General features: G+C 37.6%; 1 protein-coding gene across 2 annotated transcripts in view; it reads right to left on the minus strand.

Annotated features, from left to right (window-relative positions):
- Nucleotides 1-14,979, minus strand: part of BEND7 (BEN domain containing 7) — an 80,500-nt gene that overhangs the window by 63,899 nt on the left and 1,622 nt on the right. For both annotated transcript variants that reach the window (XM_020809670.3, XM_020809669.3), the window contains exon 2: nucleotides 7,645-7,728. In XM_020809670.3, the coding sequence (XP_020665329.3) occupies nucleotides 7,645-7,728 (84 nt within the window). The remainder of the gene's footprint in view (nucleotides 1-7,644; nucleotides 7,729-14,979) is intronic.

A 14,979-nucleotide genomic window follows, 5' to 3' on the forward strand; every position in this document is an offset into this window, starting at 1 on the left:
AAAATTCATCTAAATGTCACAGGATTGTACCTAGATTTCCTCTGTATGCAAAAATTCTTGCATAGGATTTTACGTATTTTCTTTAAAAGAAAAAAAAAGGAAGAATGAAAACAGATAAAATACTAACAAAAAGCAAAAAGAGAAAGTTATTCAAAAGCTTCTTGGCAACACAGAATTTTGATTACAAGTTGCAAAATCAATCTTGGGTCTTTTCAAAGAAGGTAAACACTCAGGAAAACAAGAAAGCCTCTCCCTAATCTAATTCTTACTTATTCCTAGCCCATATTGCTACCTGAACAAAGTTTCATGTACTGTATAGGCAAATCTGTTCTGGGGAGATGGAGATGACCCCTGACTATAGAATGCTGTGTTATCCCCATCCTGCATCTTCTCTGCTTCTTTATAGAGAACAAAGCCTGATTTACAGATGCATCAAGTACTTGCTGTCCTGGCTAATTCTTCAAAATGTCTCCAGGCTAATGGATTACCTCCTTAATGGGAATTAATCCTTTAGCACCAATTGCCATACCCTCTGGGCAGGAAGAAACTTTTCCAGATACTTAACATACCTATCCACGCCTGCTTTGAACCCTTCTTCAGATAAACAGGAGAGCCACAGACCTTTCTCCTTTGAAATGTATCCTGGCTAATTCCAGTGGTTGAGGACAATATTCACATGCTTGCTTCCATTTGGTCTTTCTTCCAGCACACCTTATGATTTCCTGTAGCCCCTTTCCTCATTACAGGATCAATTCAAATCACCCTTTGCATCACATGGTCAGTAAAAAATAATCAAATTCTCCAATTTTATAAGTGGAGCAAATCCTGTAATATTTGACCATGCACTTGCACTATTAATTACATTAATAGAATGGATTTGTTCTTTGCCTTCACAAGTCATCCATGCAACAAAATGAAGAAGCCTAACATAGTAGAATGGATGTTACCATTTCAGACAAAAATAGAAGAGTAGCATTTCTAACACTCCCCTGAGTTAGAAATGTGTACTACAGTAGGAAGGGATAACACTTCTCAATAATGTTCTAGTTTCAATGCTGGATTTTTGTTTATATGAGAAGCTTTCCAAAAGGGCCTGCTGTGCTTACAATGTGAGGTAGAAGTCTGTTCTATCACTTCAAGATTCTACCACTGCATTCAAATATATGTGCAGACTAGGCCATGCTAGCAAAAAAAAAGTGGAGAGCGAGCTCACATCTCCACCTGCAACAGAATGCATCAGTGAGACCCAACTCTCACTTTGAGGCAGTGGTTCCCAACTTTGGGTAATCCGGGTGTTCTTGGACTGCAACTCCAAGAAACCCCAGTCAGCACAGCTGGCAGTTAAGACTTCTGAGAGTTGCAATTCAGAAACATCTGGGTACCCAGGGTTGGGAACCCTTGCTCTAAGAGATTACAGAATACAGGTACGGAAGTTCAAAACAATACTAACCAAGGTATAAGATAAGAAATGGCATTTGTACAGAATTATATGGACGTTCTAGCTACCAGATTGTTATAGCTAATGAGATACTTAAATGTCATCTCCCCCTTAGAAACAAACAGTGGATGCTGTATTTTTCTTTCTTTTTGCCAGCCTTTCATTTCTACTATCATTTACTGATGCTGCGAGTTGTGCTCCTCATTCTTGCACCTTCTGAAAACTTGCAGTGTCTATATATGCCTTTTATCTAAGTGAACAACGGATAGTGGCAATTGTGGAGTTAACATTTTGCTTTTTCTTAACTACCCCACATTGGGTAAGACTAGTTTTTGATTAAATGCATCTGATCCTGGAATGTGTTTCAAGGAAAAACCTGACTAGGGATGAACAGTTCAGGCCATTTAACTGCTTCTGGTTTACAACTGCCATCAAGCCTGATCAAAACAGCCAATGGTGAATAGTTACAGGAGCTCTAGTCTGACAATATTGGGAGGGCCATCGTTGCCACCTCCTAACTAGATCTTATCAGCAAAGTAGGCAAGGGACAAGTGCACAGAGTGTAAGACAGACTGTTCAGAGAACACTTCATAGTGTTCATAGGACACAGTAACGGAAAATGAATTTCCTGGATTTGTACTGTAGTCAAAATGTACTCCAAAACGAAGAGGATTAGTGAGATTTTAACTAGACCCAAACATTGCCTCACACTAAACTGGAGTTTGTAAAGCTAAAAATTTCAACCAAACATGCCAATAAAAGGTGCTAGAGTTCTAAAGTTCTCCTTCAAGAAGGGGTGACAGGATGTTTAGTTTTTACTCTTGTTTAATTGTTATTTGATTGTGTACCGTTTAGTTGTCGAGACAATTACTATTAAAATAAGAGGAAAGTCACAAATTCTTCTGTGGTGAGATCAAAATCCAACTAGTAAAAAAATATATAATTATCAATCTACGTAGCACTAGTATCCAAAAATGACAATCAGATTCTCTTCTGGCCATAACAAGCATATGCATTCTAGGATCATGCAGTCTTAAAGATGTAAGTGACAGCTTTCTATGGCCAAAAGAATCACCGTTCAGATCTTACCTAGCTAAGGTCCATGTACTGGTACGTAGTCTCAAGATTAGAGTACTGCAATGCTCTCTACAGGGAGCTGCCCTTGGGGCTATCACGGAGACTCCAGTGGGTCCAGAACTCGGCCGCCAGATTGCTAAATGGGGTGAGGAGACATCAGCATATTTTCCCCACCTTGGCTGCCCTGCATTGGCTACCTGTTCGTTTCCGTGTCAGCTTCAAGGTAATAGTGTTAATATACAAAACCCTAAATGGCTTGAGACTTTGTTATCTGACAAAACGCTTCCTCCAAATTAGATTGGCCCATCCAGTAAGATCTTCCCAGGCTGGGCGGTTGAGGGTTCTGACCCCGAGAGAGGCTTGGAAATCAGTGACTAGAAACTGTTCCTTATTGGCAGTATCCCTGCAATTGTGGAATGCTTTTTCACCTGAAATTCGCCTGGTGCCCTCACTGGGAACTTTCAATAAATTATTAAAAACAATCCTTTTTAGACAAGCCTTCCTGGACTCTACTCTATCTTGATTCAACTTATTATTCAACCCCACCCGCCATCATTTTCCTTTTCCTTTTTTATGTTAATGTTCACTGATGTTTTAATTTATTTAATTTTGTATTGATTAATTTATACTTTGTCTTGTTATTGCATTGTCTGTTGTATTATGCCATGTAAACTGCCCAGAGTGGCCTGGGTTGCCAGATGGGCAATAAACAAACAAACAAACAAACAAATAAATAAATAAATAAATAAATAAATAAATAAATGGCTGAGTGGTTTTGCTTAGCCAGAGATCACTATAAGTTTACAGGTATCTTCTATTCCCTGGTTGTTACAAGCATTGTTTATATTTAAGGGAAGCCCCAGCAGGGCTAATTGAAACAGTATAAAGCTCTGATACTGCAGAAGCTCATAGAATTGCCCAAATTCCTGTTTGCTCAACAACAGGAACTTTATTGCTCCTTCTTGCAATAAAGTTTGATATCTGCCAAATTTCAGAATGTCTCCTGTTATGCGAATTTGATTCAAAATATTCAATAAAACATCAAAGTCATTGTCCACTACCAGCTTTAATACTTCTGCAGGCCTATCACTGAACCTATGAGCTTTGCCTTTTTTAAAATTAGTCATGTCACATTTTGGATTTCTGTATTTCAGGTTCAGCACACCAATCTTGAGTAAAATTTTTCTTGCTAGTCTGTTATTTACAAGAAATTCTTTATTGTACTCATTGGATATCACAATTTCACCCTTGAATTCAAAAATCAAAATATTGTTACATTCTGTTAGTGGCCGGCATTGCTATTTTTACACCTGCAACTTCCTTGATTTTTCATGCATATTAAAGACATTATGAATCTTCCTTAGGTTTCTCTACTTCTGTACAGTGCTTTGATCACCATCTTTCTTTGGTTTCTCTAATTTTGTTTCAAATGTCCTTGTGTAATTTCCAATTTTTGATGTCCTCTTTAATTTTTCCATTTTTGTCGCTTTCACTTTTATCTTATCTATAATACTTCTGTCATTTTCCACTTATATTTCCACTTCTAAGGTTGTTGTTGGTTACACATACTAATATCTCTGTTTAGTTTTGACCAAGTGGAGTTATGTGAGTTGTGATCTTCTTGAATTACAGTACTGTATTCATGAGCTTCCCTCCTTAACAACAGCATATACACTTGGATCATTTATTTAATTTCTTTACTTTTTCTGTTTTTATGCTTTTATATCTCCCTTAATTTGAAGTGAACTACAGCTAAGGATAAGATTATCATCTGAATTTGGAAATCTCTGCAAGTTAGCACTACCAACAATATTGTATGAAACCGAACAGTTTATATGCTATTACAAAACAGTCAATGAAAACATACTCCAGTGTCAACATTAATTCAGCTTATCAATTCAATTCACTGAAATTTTGCTATCTTGTAAAAAAGATAAAAGTAGGAGTACACTTAATGGACTACAACCTATTTTTCCTTATTTTATAAAAAATTGTGTTTTAGGGACAAGGTACTTTGAGACTGCATTCCTATCTATACTTTCTTAGCTAGAAATAGGCACCAGTGAACATAATCCTTACTTCTGAGTAGACACATAGAAGATTATGTATGCTGTGACTATCACTCTTATATGCTACAAGGTTATTTCACACATTTTCCCCTGACAAAACAAAGTTGTTGGTCTGTCAAAGTCTAATTTGTCAAAACAAAAGTGTTGTAAAAAACAGAAGACACCTGTACTATTGCATATTTCAGTACTACTTTATATCAGCCATAAACATCTCTCCTTTCAGCACCTCTTCAAAATAAATGTATGTGGAAGACTGCTTGCAGTGCAGCATTCAGTTTTATGAAACTATAAAATTCTTCACCGTTAATTACACAGATAAATGTCTCATCGTACATTTGGTTACTAGGATGGCATAATTAGTTTTCCACATTAACCTTTCAAAAGCAGAATTTGAATTTCAAACTAAAAACCATTGTAAAAATCGTTTACAATAGGCTGTGGGGAGGAAAAGTAATGCATTCCACAAAAGGTAGGGAATCATAAGCATCATGACTCTTACGAACTCCAGAGTATAGTCCAGGGTTGAGGGGAGGCAATGGCTGAAACTCACAACGGGAGCTCTGCAGCCTCATGTCAGTGGAACAGAAATTCTTGTTCCACAAAACAAAGAAAAATAAATGCATGTCCTACTGCAACATCAATATTTAAAAATATATAATTATGGAATATAGTGTAGAAATTTTTCTTGAGAACAAATATACTGTAACTTCCTCAAGCTATGAAAAATGAAAATAAGACATCTTTAAGATTTTCATATAGTTGCTACAGTGGACCCTCTACTTACGGAATTAATTCGTATTGCAGGTCGAAAAGTCTGTAGGTCGAGGCTCCATTGACCTACAATGCATTGAAAACCGATTAATCCCGTAACCGGCCATTTTTGTTCCATTTTTGTTCCATTTAGGTTTTTTTCTGGTCTGTAGGTCGATTCTCCGGCTGCAAGGTGAACCTAAATTTTCCGACCAGAGAAATCTTTAGCTCGAAAAGTTTGTAAGTCGAGGGTCCACTGTAGTTTGTATTGACTTAAATGCTCCCCGAGGCATCTGGTGGGCCCACTGTGAAATACAGGAAGCTGGACTAGATGGGCCCTTGGTCCGATCCTGCAGGGCTCTTCTTATGTTCTTATGTTATCAACAAAGCCCAAACTGACCAACTATGTGCAATTTGAAAGGAAATCGCTAAAATGTGAAAACATCTCCAAGGAAAGAATGAGCACAACTTCTGTAGACTTCTGTGATTCTACATACCTGTACTATTCTTACATGCGCCTTATACACTTCCATAATTTTTCTTTTAAATCTCAGCATCCACTGCTTTCACAGTATAGACCCTTTAGTACAGTAATGATATACAATACAACCCAGACATTGTACCAGTACCAACAAAGATCATGAAATGCAATGGATATGCAAGATTACTGCACAGCTTGATACTGGGGTGTACATGTGCGATCAATGTGTTCTAAGAATAGCAGCCACTCCATACAAATGAATAGTGTTGTCACATCTACTTTCAAATCCAGAGTGTATACTGTAGTTATTTCCCCTGGAAAATGGCAGTTCTCTCACCAATACAGTTCTGCTCTCTGCATCCTTACAGACTACATTTTATACAGACCACCTTCCTATTCATTTCTGATCCCCTTTTGAAGACCATTCTCATCAAAGAGCAGAGGACCTCTTCCCCATCCCCAATAAGCAGACACACAAATCACAGTACGAGTCAGTCAGTCCATAGCCTGAATGCAAACAAGGAGTTCCAGTACAGCACAACAGCTCTCTGAGCCAAGCTGTATCTTGGCCAGAGCAAGGTTTGATGGGATACCATTACACTGGCTAGGGTTGCCATGGTCTGAATCTGAAATTGGCATTGCTGTGACATGCCAATCGGAATGGACAGAACTGTATAAGACTCAAGAAACTGTTCTTTATTGGGAACACATTTTTAAGGGTTCTGTCCACTTCTACTCTCTTTCAGTTCTGTTAAGGCCAACTGAGCAGAAAGAGGAAGTCCCACTTTCCACCCATGAGTCTCCTACTTCTGGGATTTTCTGACAAGCAGCTTTTTGTCCTTGGGTGAGCTCAGCCTACATTTGTAGTTCTTCATGTACTTCTGGCGTGTAGGTAGGGCTGCAATATCTGTAGTTGCCAGTGTGGGCATGCTGATGTTCCACCATGTGAGCTGCCCAGCTGAATGCCTTGAATTCTGCAAGAACTGGGCTACACAATACATCATATCTTTGATTCCAGCTGAACTCAGCAATGTCTGGTCCTTATACACAGGAGAACCTGTGCTTTATTGGGAGCTGTTTAAAATCCATGAAATCAAACAGTAAATATTTTTTTACCAGACAAAAAATACAAAGAGTAGCTTGGCATTTTTCTGCAGTATTGAAAGTATGAGACAGGTACAAGAAGTGAAATATGAAGGAATAGAATTGTTGTACGAGCAATCATGAGAGTAATGAGCAATTCACTGATAAAGTCACATTAAGTTTCTTTTAGGCAGACAAATGTTTCAGTATTCTCCTTGCACATTTTAGACAGCTGATTTAATTTAATTTTGCTGTGGTTAAGATAAGTGGCATGCCTGCAGAGGTGAAGGGACATTATATTAAGACAACACATTAATCCCACCCATGGTCAAAGCAAAATGAAACAAATAGTGGCTTCCTGGAAATTGAATTTCTGTTATCCAGATGTCAAAGATGTAATACTCCAATTACACAAACTACTGCCAGTGAAGCATGCCAACAAATATGCTATGTAAATTGGCTGAGCACAGAGCAGCAAAATTGCAAAGTCAGCATTTGGTTCTCTGGGTGAGTGATAATTAGTGCAGTGTGTAGACACTAATAAACATTTATGTCTCAAATTACAACATTTTTAGCAAGTGTTAATAAAAGATATGCTGGCAATCTGCAAAACAGAGAGACCTTTGGAAGGAACATCCTATCAAACAATGGCAGGTGCATTCTATGTGCATGCTATAATTCTCACATGCACACTCCCTCTCCACTACAGATGTGGCATTTAGAAATCAATCAAAATGAGAACGTACCTAAATAAAATGGTTGTGCTTCTTTGGCCTCTCCGTTAACATCATTACTATAGTCAGATATCTTGTAAGCCTCATGATGATAATCTGGAATTAAAAAAAAGTAAACAAATTAGAAATCAAGTGATCTGAAAAAAATGAACACTGATTATGTTGCTGCAATTTTAACTCACAGCTCAGCAGTATATCTGCCGTTTTATACCATGCACACCAGATCAGTCAAAGAAAACATGTTCTATGTCAGTTGTGCCTAGAAATAGACAAAGCCCTCTGCTTATGCTAAAAACACTTAACCAAAATATTTTACATATTTTAGAAAACAGCTATGCCTGCCCTCAGTTGTGATGTTCATTTTCACACTAAATTAACAGGCCAGATGTCTTATCTGGGTTCTTGTCTTACAAAATGCATGTGAATTTTGGATTGAAATGACAGGTCTGCCATCCTTAACAGATCAATAGAGATTTGCAAGCCTTCCCTCACAATAAAATTAGTGGGAAACACAAGGAATAACCTTTCAGCTCTTTGGCCTTTTATCTGGGAAGGATGCCAATGAATTCTAATGGGAACAGATCAGGCTCTATGAATGGAAATTAATAGCAGTTTCAGATAAAACTGAACACAGACAATGAATATACAGGCTTCCTTTTCATCAGAACTACTTACTGAATAAATAACAATAAACCTGCTTACTTGCAGACACTAAAGAAAGAAAACTATCACAGGCATTTATGGGGGGCCCTATATTCTTAGATTTTGTTACAGACCTTACTACTGGTAAGGTCTATAATTGACAGAATAAAATAATAGAGAACCTTAAGGACTAATGGGCTGTATTGCATGCAACATCTATTACATCTTATGAAGGTACAAATGAATATCAAATTTTACACTAAGAAGTAAAATAAGGAACATTTAGCCAGTTTTCACACACGAGATGCCCAGATAGCGGAGACCAGAGGTAGTTTAAAAGAACTTAAAAAATGTCCTATTTCATTGAGAATTTTCATCCACTATGTGACTATATTAGAGGAATCGTATCATATTTGCTTAATCCCTGTTATCAGAAAAGCCCAGAGGTAATTGAATTTGCCTTGTAAAATCACTCCATCTCCATAAAGAACTGATTAGTGATAAAGATGGCAGGATCTCCTTGCCTAATTTACATCTACATTCTGGTTTTTAAGGTTTGTTGCACCAGAACTCTTCAACAGCAAAACTAAAAAGAGATGGCTTCTCCTCAACTCAGTGGCTAAAGAATCAAAAGGAAATTGGTTTGCATGAACTGACAAAATGCTTGGAGCTCTCTGAGGCATACAATGAGGAGAATAGACGGAATTCATTCAATAGAGATGTTGGTCTTCTAACAATCTCAGATACAAAGAGTAAGGTACTAACATGTAGAACATTACATTTTAAAAATAGTTGTCTAGCCTAAGTGTGATAAACAATTATAGGCCAACCCTTGGAAGCCCCTTGGAAAAATCATCTAATACTTTAAAAACTACTATTGGATTGAAAGATGGGTTCAACATCTTGCTTCTGAAAGGCCATTTTCTGTGATGGAAGCATCAAGAAAAGGTGCTTTAGAAGCAACAAGTCACATCAACATTAGAAATTACTATAAATATGTCAGTTTGCAACTGTATGCTATGAGGATGGTACATAAATACATACTGCCACATTACACTTAATTTGTAAGTATACTTTACAAAAACATCCTCAGGGAAAAAAGAACATGCATTCATTCAATCTCTGTTCTCATTAGTGTGCAATTCTGATGACAGAAAAATATACAGTACAATGCTCTAAACTATGACAAAAACTGCAAGCAAATTTGTTCAGGAGAAGATTGTGGCAAACTAGCAAAAAATGGCTGGGACAGAAGTAATCTAGCAGAGCAGAATGATGCCACAGGTAAAAACGAGACTATAGCATAAGTAAGGAATTTAAATATTACTTCAGCAATTAACTCACCTGGAGCCTTTAGATAGGTCACTACATCTTACTCTTGCTCTCTGAGGTGCAAAATAGAGGAAACAATAGTGGTTTGCCATAACGGGGTTTTTGTTAAAGATTTTGATAAGAAGCCAAGAAAAACAATCCATGACATCCGGATCGTATTAAGTTTCAAGATTTAAAAAATATTTTAAACTATTTATGGATATATTTATTGGCACCATAAGTTAGCCCCATGGCCTTAAAAAGGCAATGAATTCAAAGTCAACGGGCAAAGAACAATAGCCTTAATAACTTTTACAGCTCAGGCATAAGTCTGTTTACTGCATTCAGTAGGTCTTACATCTAGGTAAGACTACATGGGATTGCATGCTCAGGAAAATGTTATGCCCAGAAATAACATGTACATACGTATGTATGTATTTATTTATTTTCCCTTCTGCTTCCAGTCTGAATCTTCTTATCACTCATTATTTCTATCAATATGTCAATCATGATAACGGGCATATGCCTAGAGGTGTGTTGACCTGCACAGACACCAAAGGATAAGAAAAATTGTACCCCTGCCCCCAGGAGGATCACTGTGATTCATGGCTGAGTCAATAAGGTCGAATACCCCTGAAAAGGCTGGAGTAGAAATGAAACAAATAGCTGTCTGGTTTTGCTTATATAATTCAGTGTCTCGGAATTCAACAACACTTCTCTCTATGGCTATATGAGCACCTGGGAGTCATTTTATTTATACAGGACATCAGCATGTGCACTCACAGACTTAACTGTGATGTGCACTAAACCTGTTTTCTACTGCTGGTAAATTCAGCCACAGAAAACAAACCTGTCCCCAGTCCCATCCAGCAACACAGCCTCTCTGTGGCTTAATTTCTTTGTCACATTAAAGTGTTACGAAAAGTTGGGAACTAGCTTTAAAACTGAAAGACAGAGGTACTCTACAGTACAGCCAGAACTTCTACTTGTTAAATTTGAAATGTCCAACTATGCAAGAGCATGGAGCCCATTCAGACATTTTCATGGGGAGCAGAAATTCAAAGATCTAAGTAAATTGCACTAAGTCCAAATAAATAAATAAATGTTCATAGTTTCTAACTTTTCCCAAGACAGAGTATATTGCCAAATCTAAATGCTGTTATGCAATGAAGTTCTAGTATGAAAAAAAGTGATCTATGAAACAACTCATGAGACAAATATAATATTCAAAATGTAGTATTTCATTGGCTGGGAAACATGCCTGCATTAAAAACTATGAAAGTTAACTACTGTACAGGTCACAAACTTTCACAGTATTGCAGCAGAATTTTTTTTGTATTTCAAAGTGTTAAATAAATTAATATTTCTACATTAAATTTAATTACTGAATTCAGGACCCGGTTCTGTGTATCTGGAGTTTCTACCCCCATTAGTCTCTCCCACTGAATATTCCAGAGAAGACACTATACACAGTCCACCAAAAGCACAACATGACTGTACATAATCCATTTATTTCAAAGGGGCATATTTAGCATTTACTATTTCCTCTGATCACTGGACACCAAGACCTAGATCATTCACACTACTGTATTCCTGATTACTATATACAGAAACCTAGAAAAGAAAGCTGATAAGATGAAAAATGATTAATTTGGTGCTAGATAAGAGATTTATGGATATCCTGGAGTGCCAGAAAGACAAACAAGTGAGTCCTAGATCAAATCAAGCCTGAAGCTTCTCTGATGGCAAAAATGACAAAAATTGGGTTGTCCTATTTTGGGTACATCATGGGATGGCAAGATTCTGTGGAAAAGACAATAATGCTGGGAAATTTTGAAGGCAGCAAGAAAGAGAAAGCCCAAATATGAGTTTAAGCTTAAATTTGCAAGCTCTGAGCAGGGCTGTTGAAGACAGGACATTTTGAAGAGCACTCGTTCACAGGGCTGCCATAAGTCAGAGGTGACTTGAATGCATGTAACAACAACAAATTTCCTCTGAAAGCTAGATGGATAGCTCAGTGAGTTAGGTATCTGGTTGCGAAGCCAGAGGTTGGGACTTCAATTCTCCACTGTGCATCCCAGAAGAGCCAGGCTGTGCAGCCTTAGGCAAGCTGCATAGTCCCAGAAGTGCATCCAGGAGAAGGGAATGGTAACCTGCTTCTCATTACTCTACATAGAAAGCCCTGAAAAGGGTCACCATAAATCAGAATTGACTTGACAGCACATAATTATTCATGATTTCCCTTAAAACTAGCAAAGTTTGTAACCCATACATATACAGTACATTGTGTGTTGCAACTGAGACATATTGTTTCGACAACTATAAACATTGTAATTTCATCCAATATACCTAACATTTTTGCAAAACTTTTCTTGCTGCCAAACTCCTGTGTTTATGTATCATGTAAAATATAGTAGTTTGAGCCTTCTGTATAATGTTAATTCCTAAAACACCTTAGGCGCCACAATTTCCCAAATCAGATACAGTGGTACCTCAACTTGAGAACATCCCTACATAAGAACGATTCGAATTAAGAACGGCTCTGTTCGCAAAAAGTTGCTTTGACTTGAGAACAGAGCCTCGACTTAAGAACCAAAAAAAGGAGAAAAAACCCACACCTTTCCTGCCCTTTTTCTGACCTAAGTTCACCTTAGGTCAAAAGAAGAAAAAATAAAAAAATTCACCCTCTAGTGGTAGATACGGAGTAACCAGCTTTGCATTAGTTCCTATGGGAACTAATGCTTTGACTTAAGAACAGTGCCTCGATTTAAGAATGAAAAACAGCAGGTACAGATTAAATGGTTTTCAATGCATTCCTATGGGAAATGGTGCTTTGACTTAAGAACGTTTCGACTTAAGAATGCAGTCCCAATATGGATTAAGTTCTTAAGTCGAGGTACCACTGTAAAAACATCACATTAGCTACTTTACCTACAATTTAAGGGCATCCAAAAGACATTTTCATCTGTGGAACTCCTTTCCTCTTCACAAACTACAAGCTTAAGCATGCTTGAACAAGTCTGAAAAAAAATGATCTCCTTCCTGGATACCAGTGGGGTCTTGACTTAAGAATGGCTTGAGTTAAGAACATTTTGACTTAAGAACCACTCTCATAGGAAAATATTGACTTGACTTACATACTTAGATTTGAGTTAAGAACTGAAAAAAACCCACGTGGGAGGCAGGGAAAGTGCAAAATGTGAACTTTCACTTAACTGTTGGCCAGTGAAAAGGGTATCTGTCTGCTTCCTCACTCCTCCCAGCGTTTAGAGAGTGGATTGGGAGACAGTCTTCAGACTGCCTGGTACTGCCTGGACTGTATTTTCCCTGCCTTCCCTGAACCTTTCTTGACCTAAGAAAAAAAGAAACAAAATATCTCCCTCTAGTGGTCGAAGGCAGAATAGCAGCTTCCCATTAGTTTCTATGGATGGAAAAGAGCAGATACAGATCAAATGGTTCTCAGTGCATTCCTATGGGAAATGCAGATTTGACCTGAGAACTTTTTGACTTGAGAACTGCCTTCCAATACGGATTAAGTTCTCAAGTCAAGACCCCACTGTAATTTTGAACAGGAACGTTAACCCTTCAAAGCTTGAGAATGTAACAAATAGTTTAGCATACTCCATCCCTTGAGCTTAAAGTTTGAGGTTCAACAGATATAATGCTGCAAGTGCAACAGAAGACATTATGGGTGTGAGAGCTATGACTCAATTAATGAGACAAACAGACAATGACAAAAAACAAAACTCAACACACAGTCATTTGTGGGAAGCTTCACAGCAAAGTCCTTCTTTGTACATTGTTTTAGTTAGGCATCCTTCAGTCTTGAAAGACACGTGCTCTGTATGGAGGATTTGGAACAGCATCTAGTGTGGCTGAGGAGGCTGATTTGAGAGTGAGAATCCCTTCCACACTGAAGACAAATCCAGTCTGTCCCCTGTCCAGCTCCCTGGTTTTGCTGCTTTTGTGACTTCCTCTTTGCCTCGACCTGCTGGACAATGGTCTCTTCAAATTGGGAGAGGCCATGATGCAACACCTGCCTCCAGGCTGAACGCTCAGATGTCAGGGTATAGCCACTGTACATTAGTGACATGGAGGCACCATATATTGTTATTTTGATGTGGCAACCGTTTATGATTTTTTCCCTTGTACTTCCAACTTGACGTTCTATTGGGAGACAAACTATTTTTCCTGTTGCTTCTGACTTGCGATTCTACTGTCCTGAAGAATCTTTGCTATATAATTTAATCTAAGATGTCAGGAGCAGTGATCACCTGTCAGAGAATTCATAAAAGAGAGACCTACATTCCCAAACAGCCAACCCAAGCTGGCCTCCTATCCATACTACCAAATCAAAATGTAGTTTATTTATTTTAATAAAGAAAGTCCTTAACAAATGTGAAATGTTGAGTATCATGACTTGTACACTCAAAGCTTTAGCTGTGTATAGCAAACATATGAGTCCATCATAAATAAATTACTGCCTCATGTTCTCTTATTAAATTTTGTAATCCAGGTCTGGGAAGTGCATACTGGTTCCATGATAGGAAGCAGAATGGCCAATGATACCACAGTCGTGATTCAAGCAGAGGAAACAGGCCTGTCAGTAGGGTGACACCTATTAATACATAACTTTAGTGGCAACAATTTTTTACTCAAATAAAATAAAAATAACACCACAAAAGTGTGTGATCAACCACACACTTTTCAGACTATAATTTGAGTAAGTGCTTTGTCTCTGGTCTTCTAAAACATAACATCCAAAAGGTAAAGTTCCCAGGTAAACAGGAGCTCAGAACAGTTTGCAGAAGAATTAGAGCCAAGATTGCTGAGCATAGCTTGTACAGTATTTCCTTTTTATTACTGAAAACCTATCTGATGAAACCTTATCTTTTACTTTATTTTACTTTAATTCGATTTATACCCCGCCCCTCTAGACCAGGTCTACTCGGGGCGGCTTACATACATAAAAACACAACAAACAGTATCTTAAAACATTAAAATATCAAAAAAATTAACAATTATATAAAAATTATACAAAAACCTTGCCAAGATGGAAAGATGAAAGAAAAAGTAAAGAAAAAGTAAAAACAGTTTAATTGACTGGAGGAAAAGCCTGTCTGAAAAACCATGTACAGTATGTACTAGCATACATCCTACATGGGATCCTAAAACCTACCTATATATTTGTAACTTTGTTTCAGAAGGCAAATCATTCTGAAACAAATCAGTCACATTTTTGCTGTGTGACAATTTCCAACTTCAGCCCTAACTTGCTACTGTCCAACAACACAGCTATCACATGGCAAACATAACCTTAGGAGTTAAAAAATAAACAGACATGTGCTGCCATGGATTCAGCCGAAAACTAACATTTAGGTTGGTTATTGTTTC

The sequence above is a fragment of the Pogona vitticeps genome, chromosome 5, assembly GCF_051106095.1.
Source record: "Pogona vitticeps strain Pit_001003342236 chromosome 5, PviZW2.1, whole genome shotgun sequence".
Classification (NCBI taxonomy): Eukaryota; Metazoa; Chordata; class Lepidosauria; order Squamata; family Agamidae; genus Pogona; species Pogona vitticeps.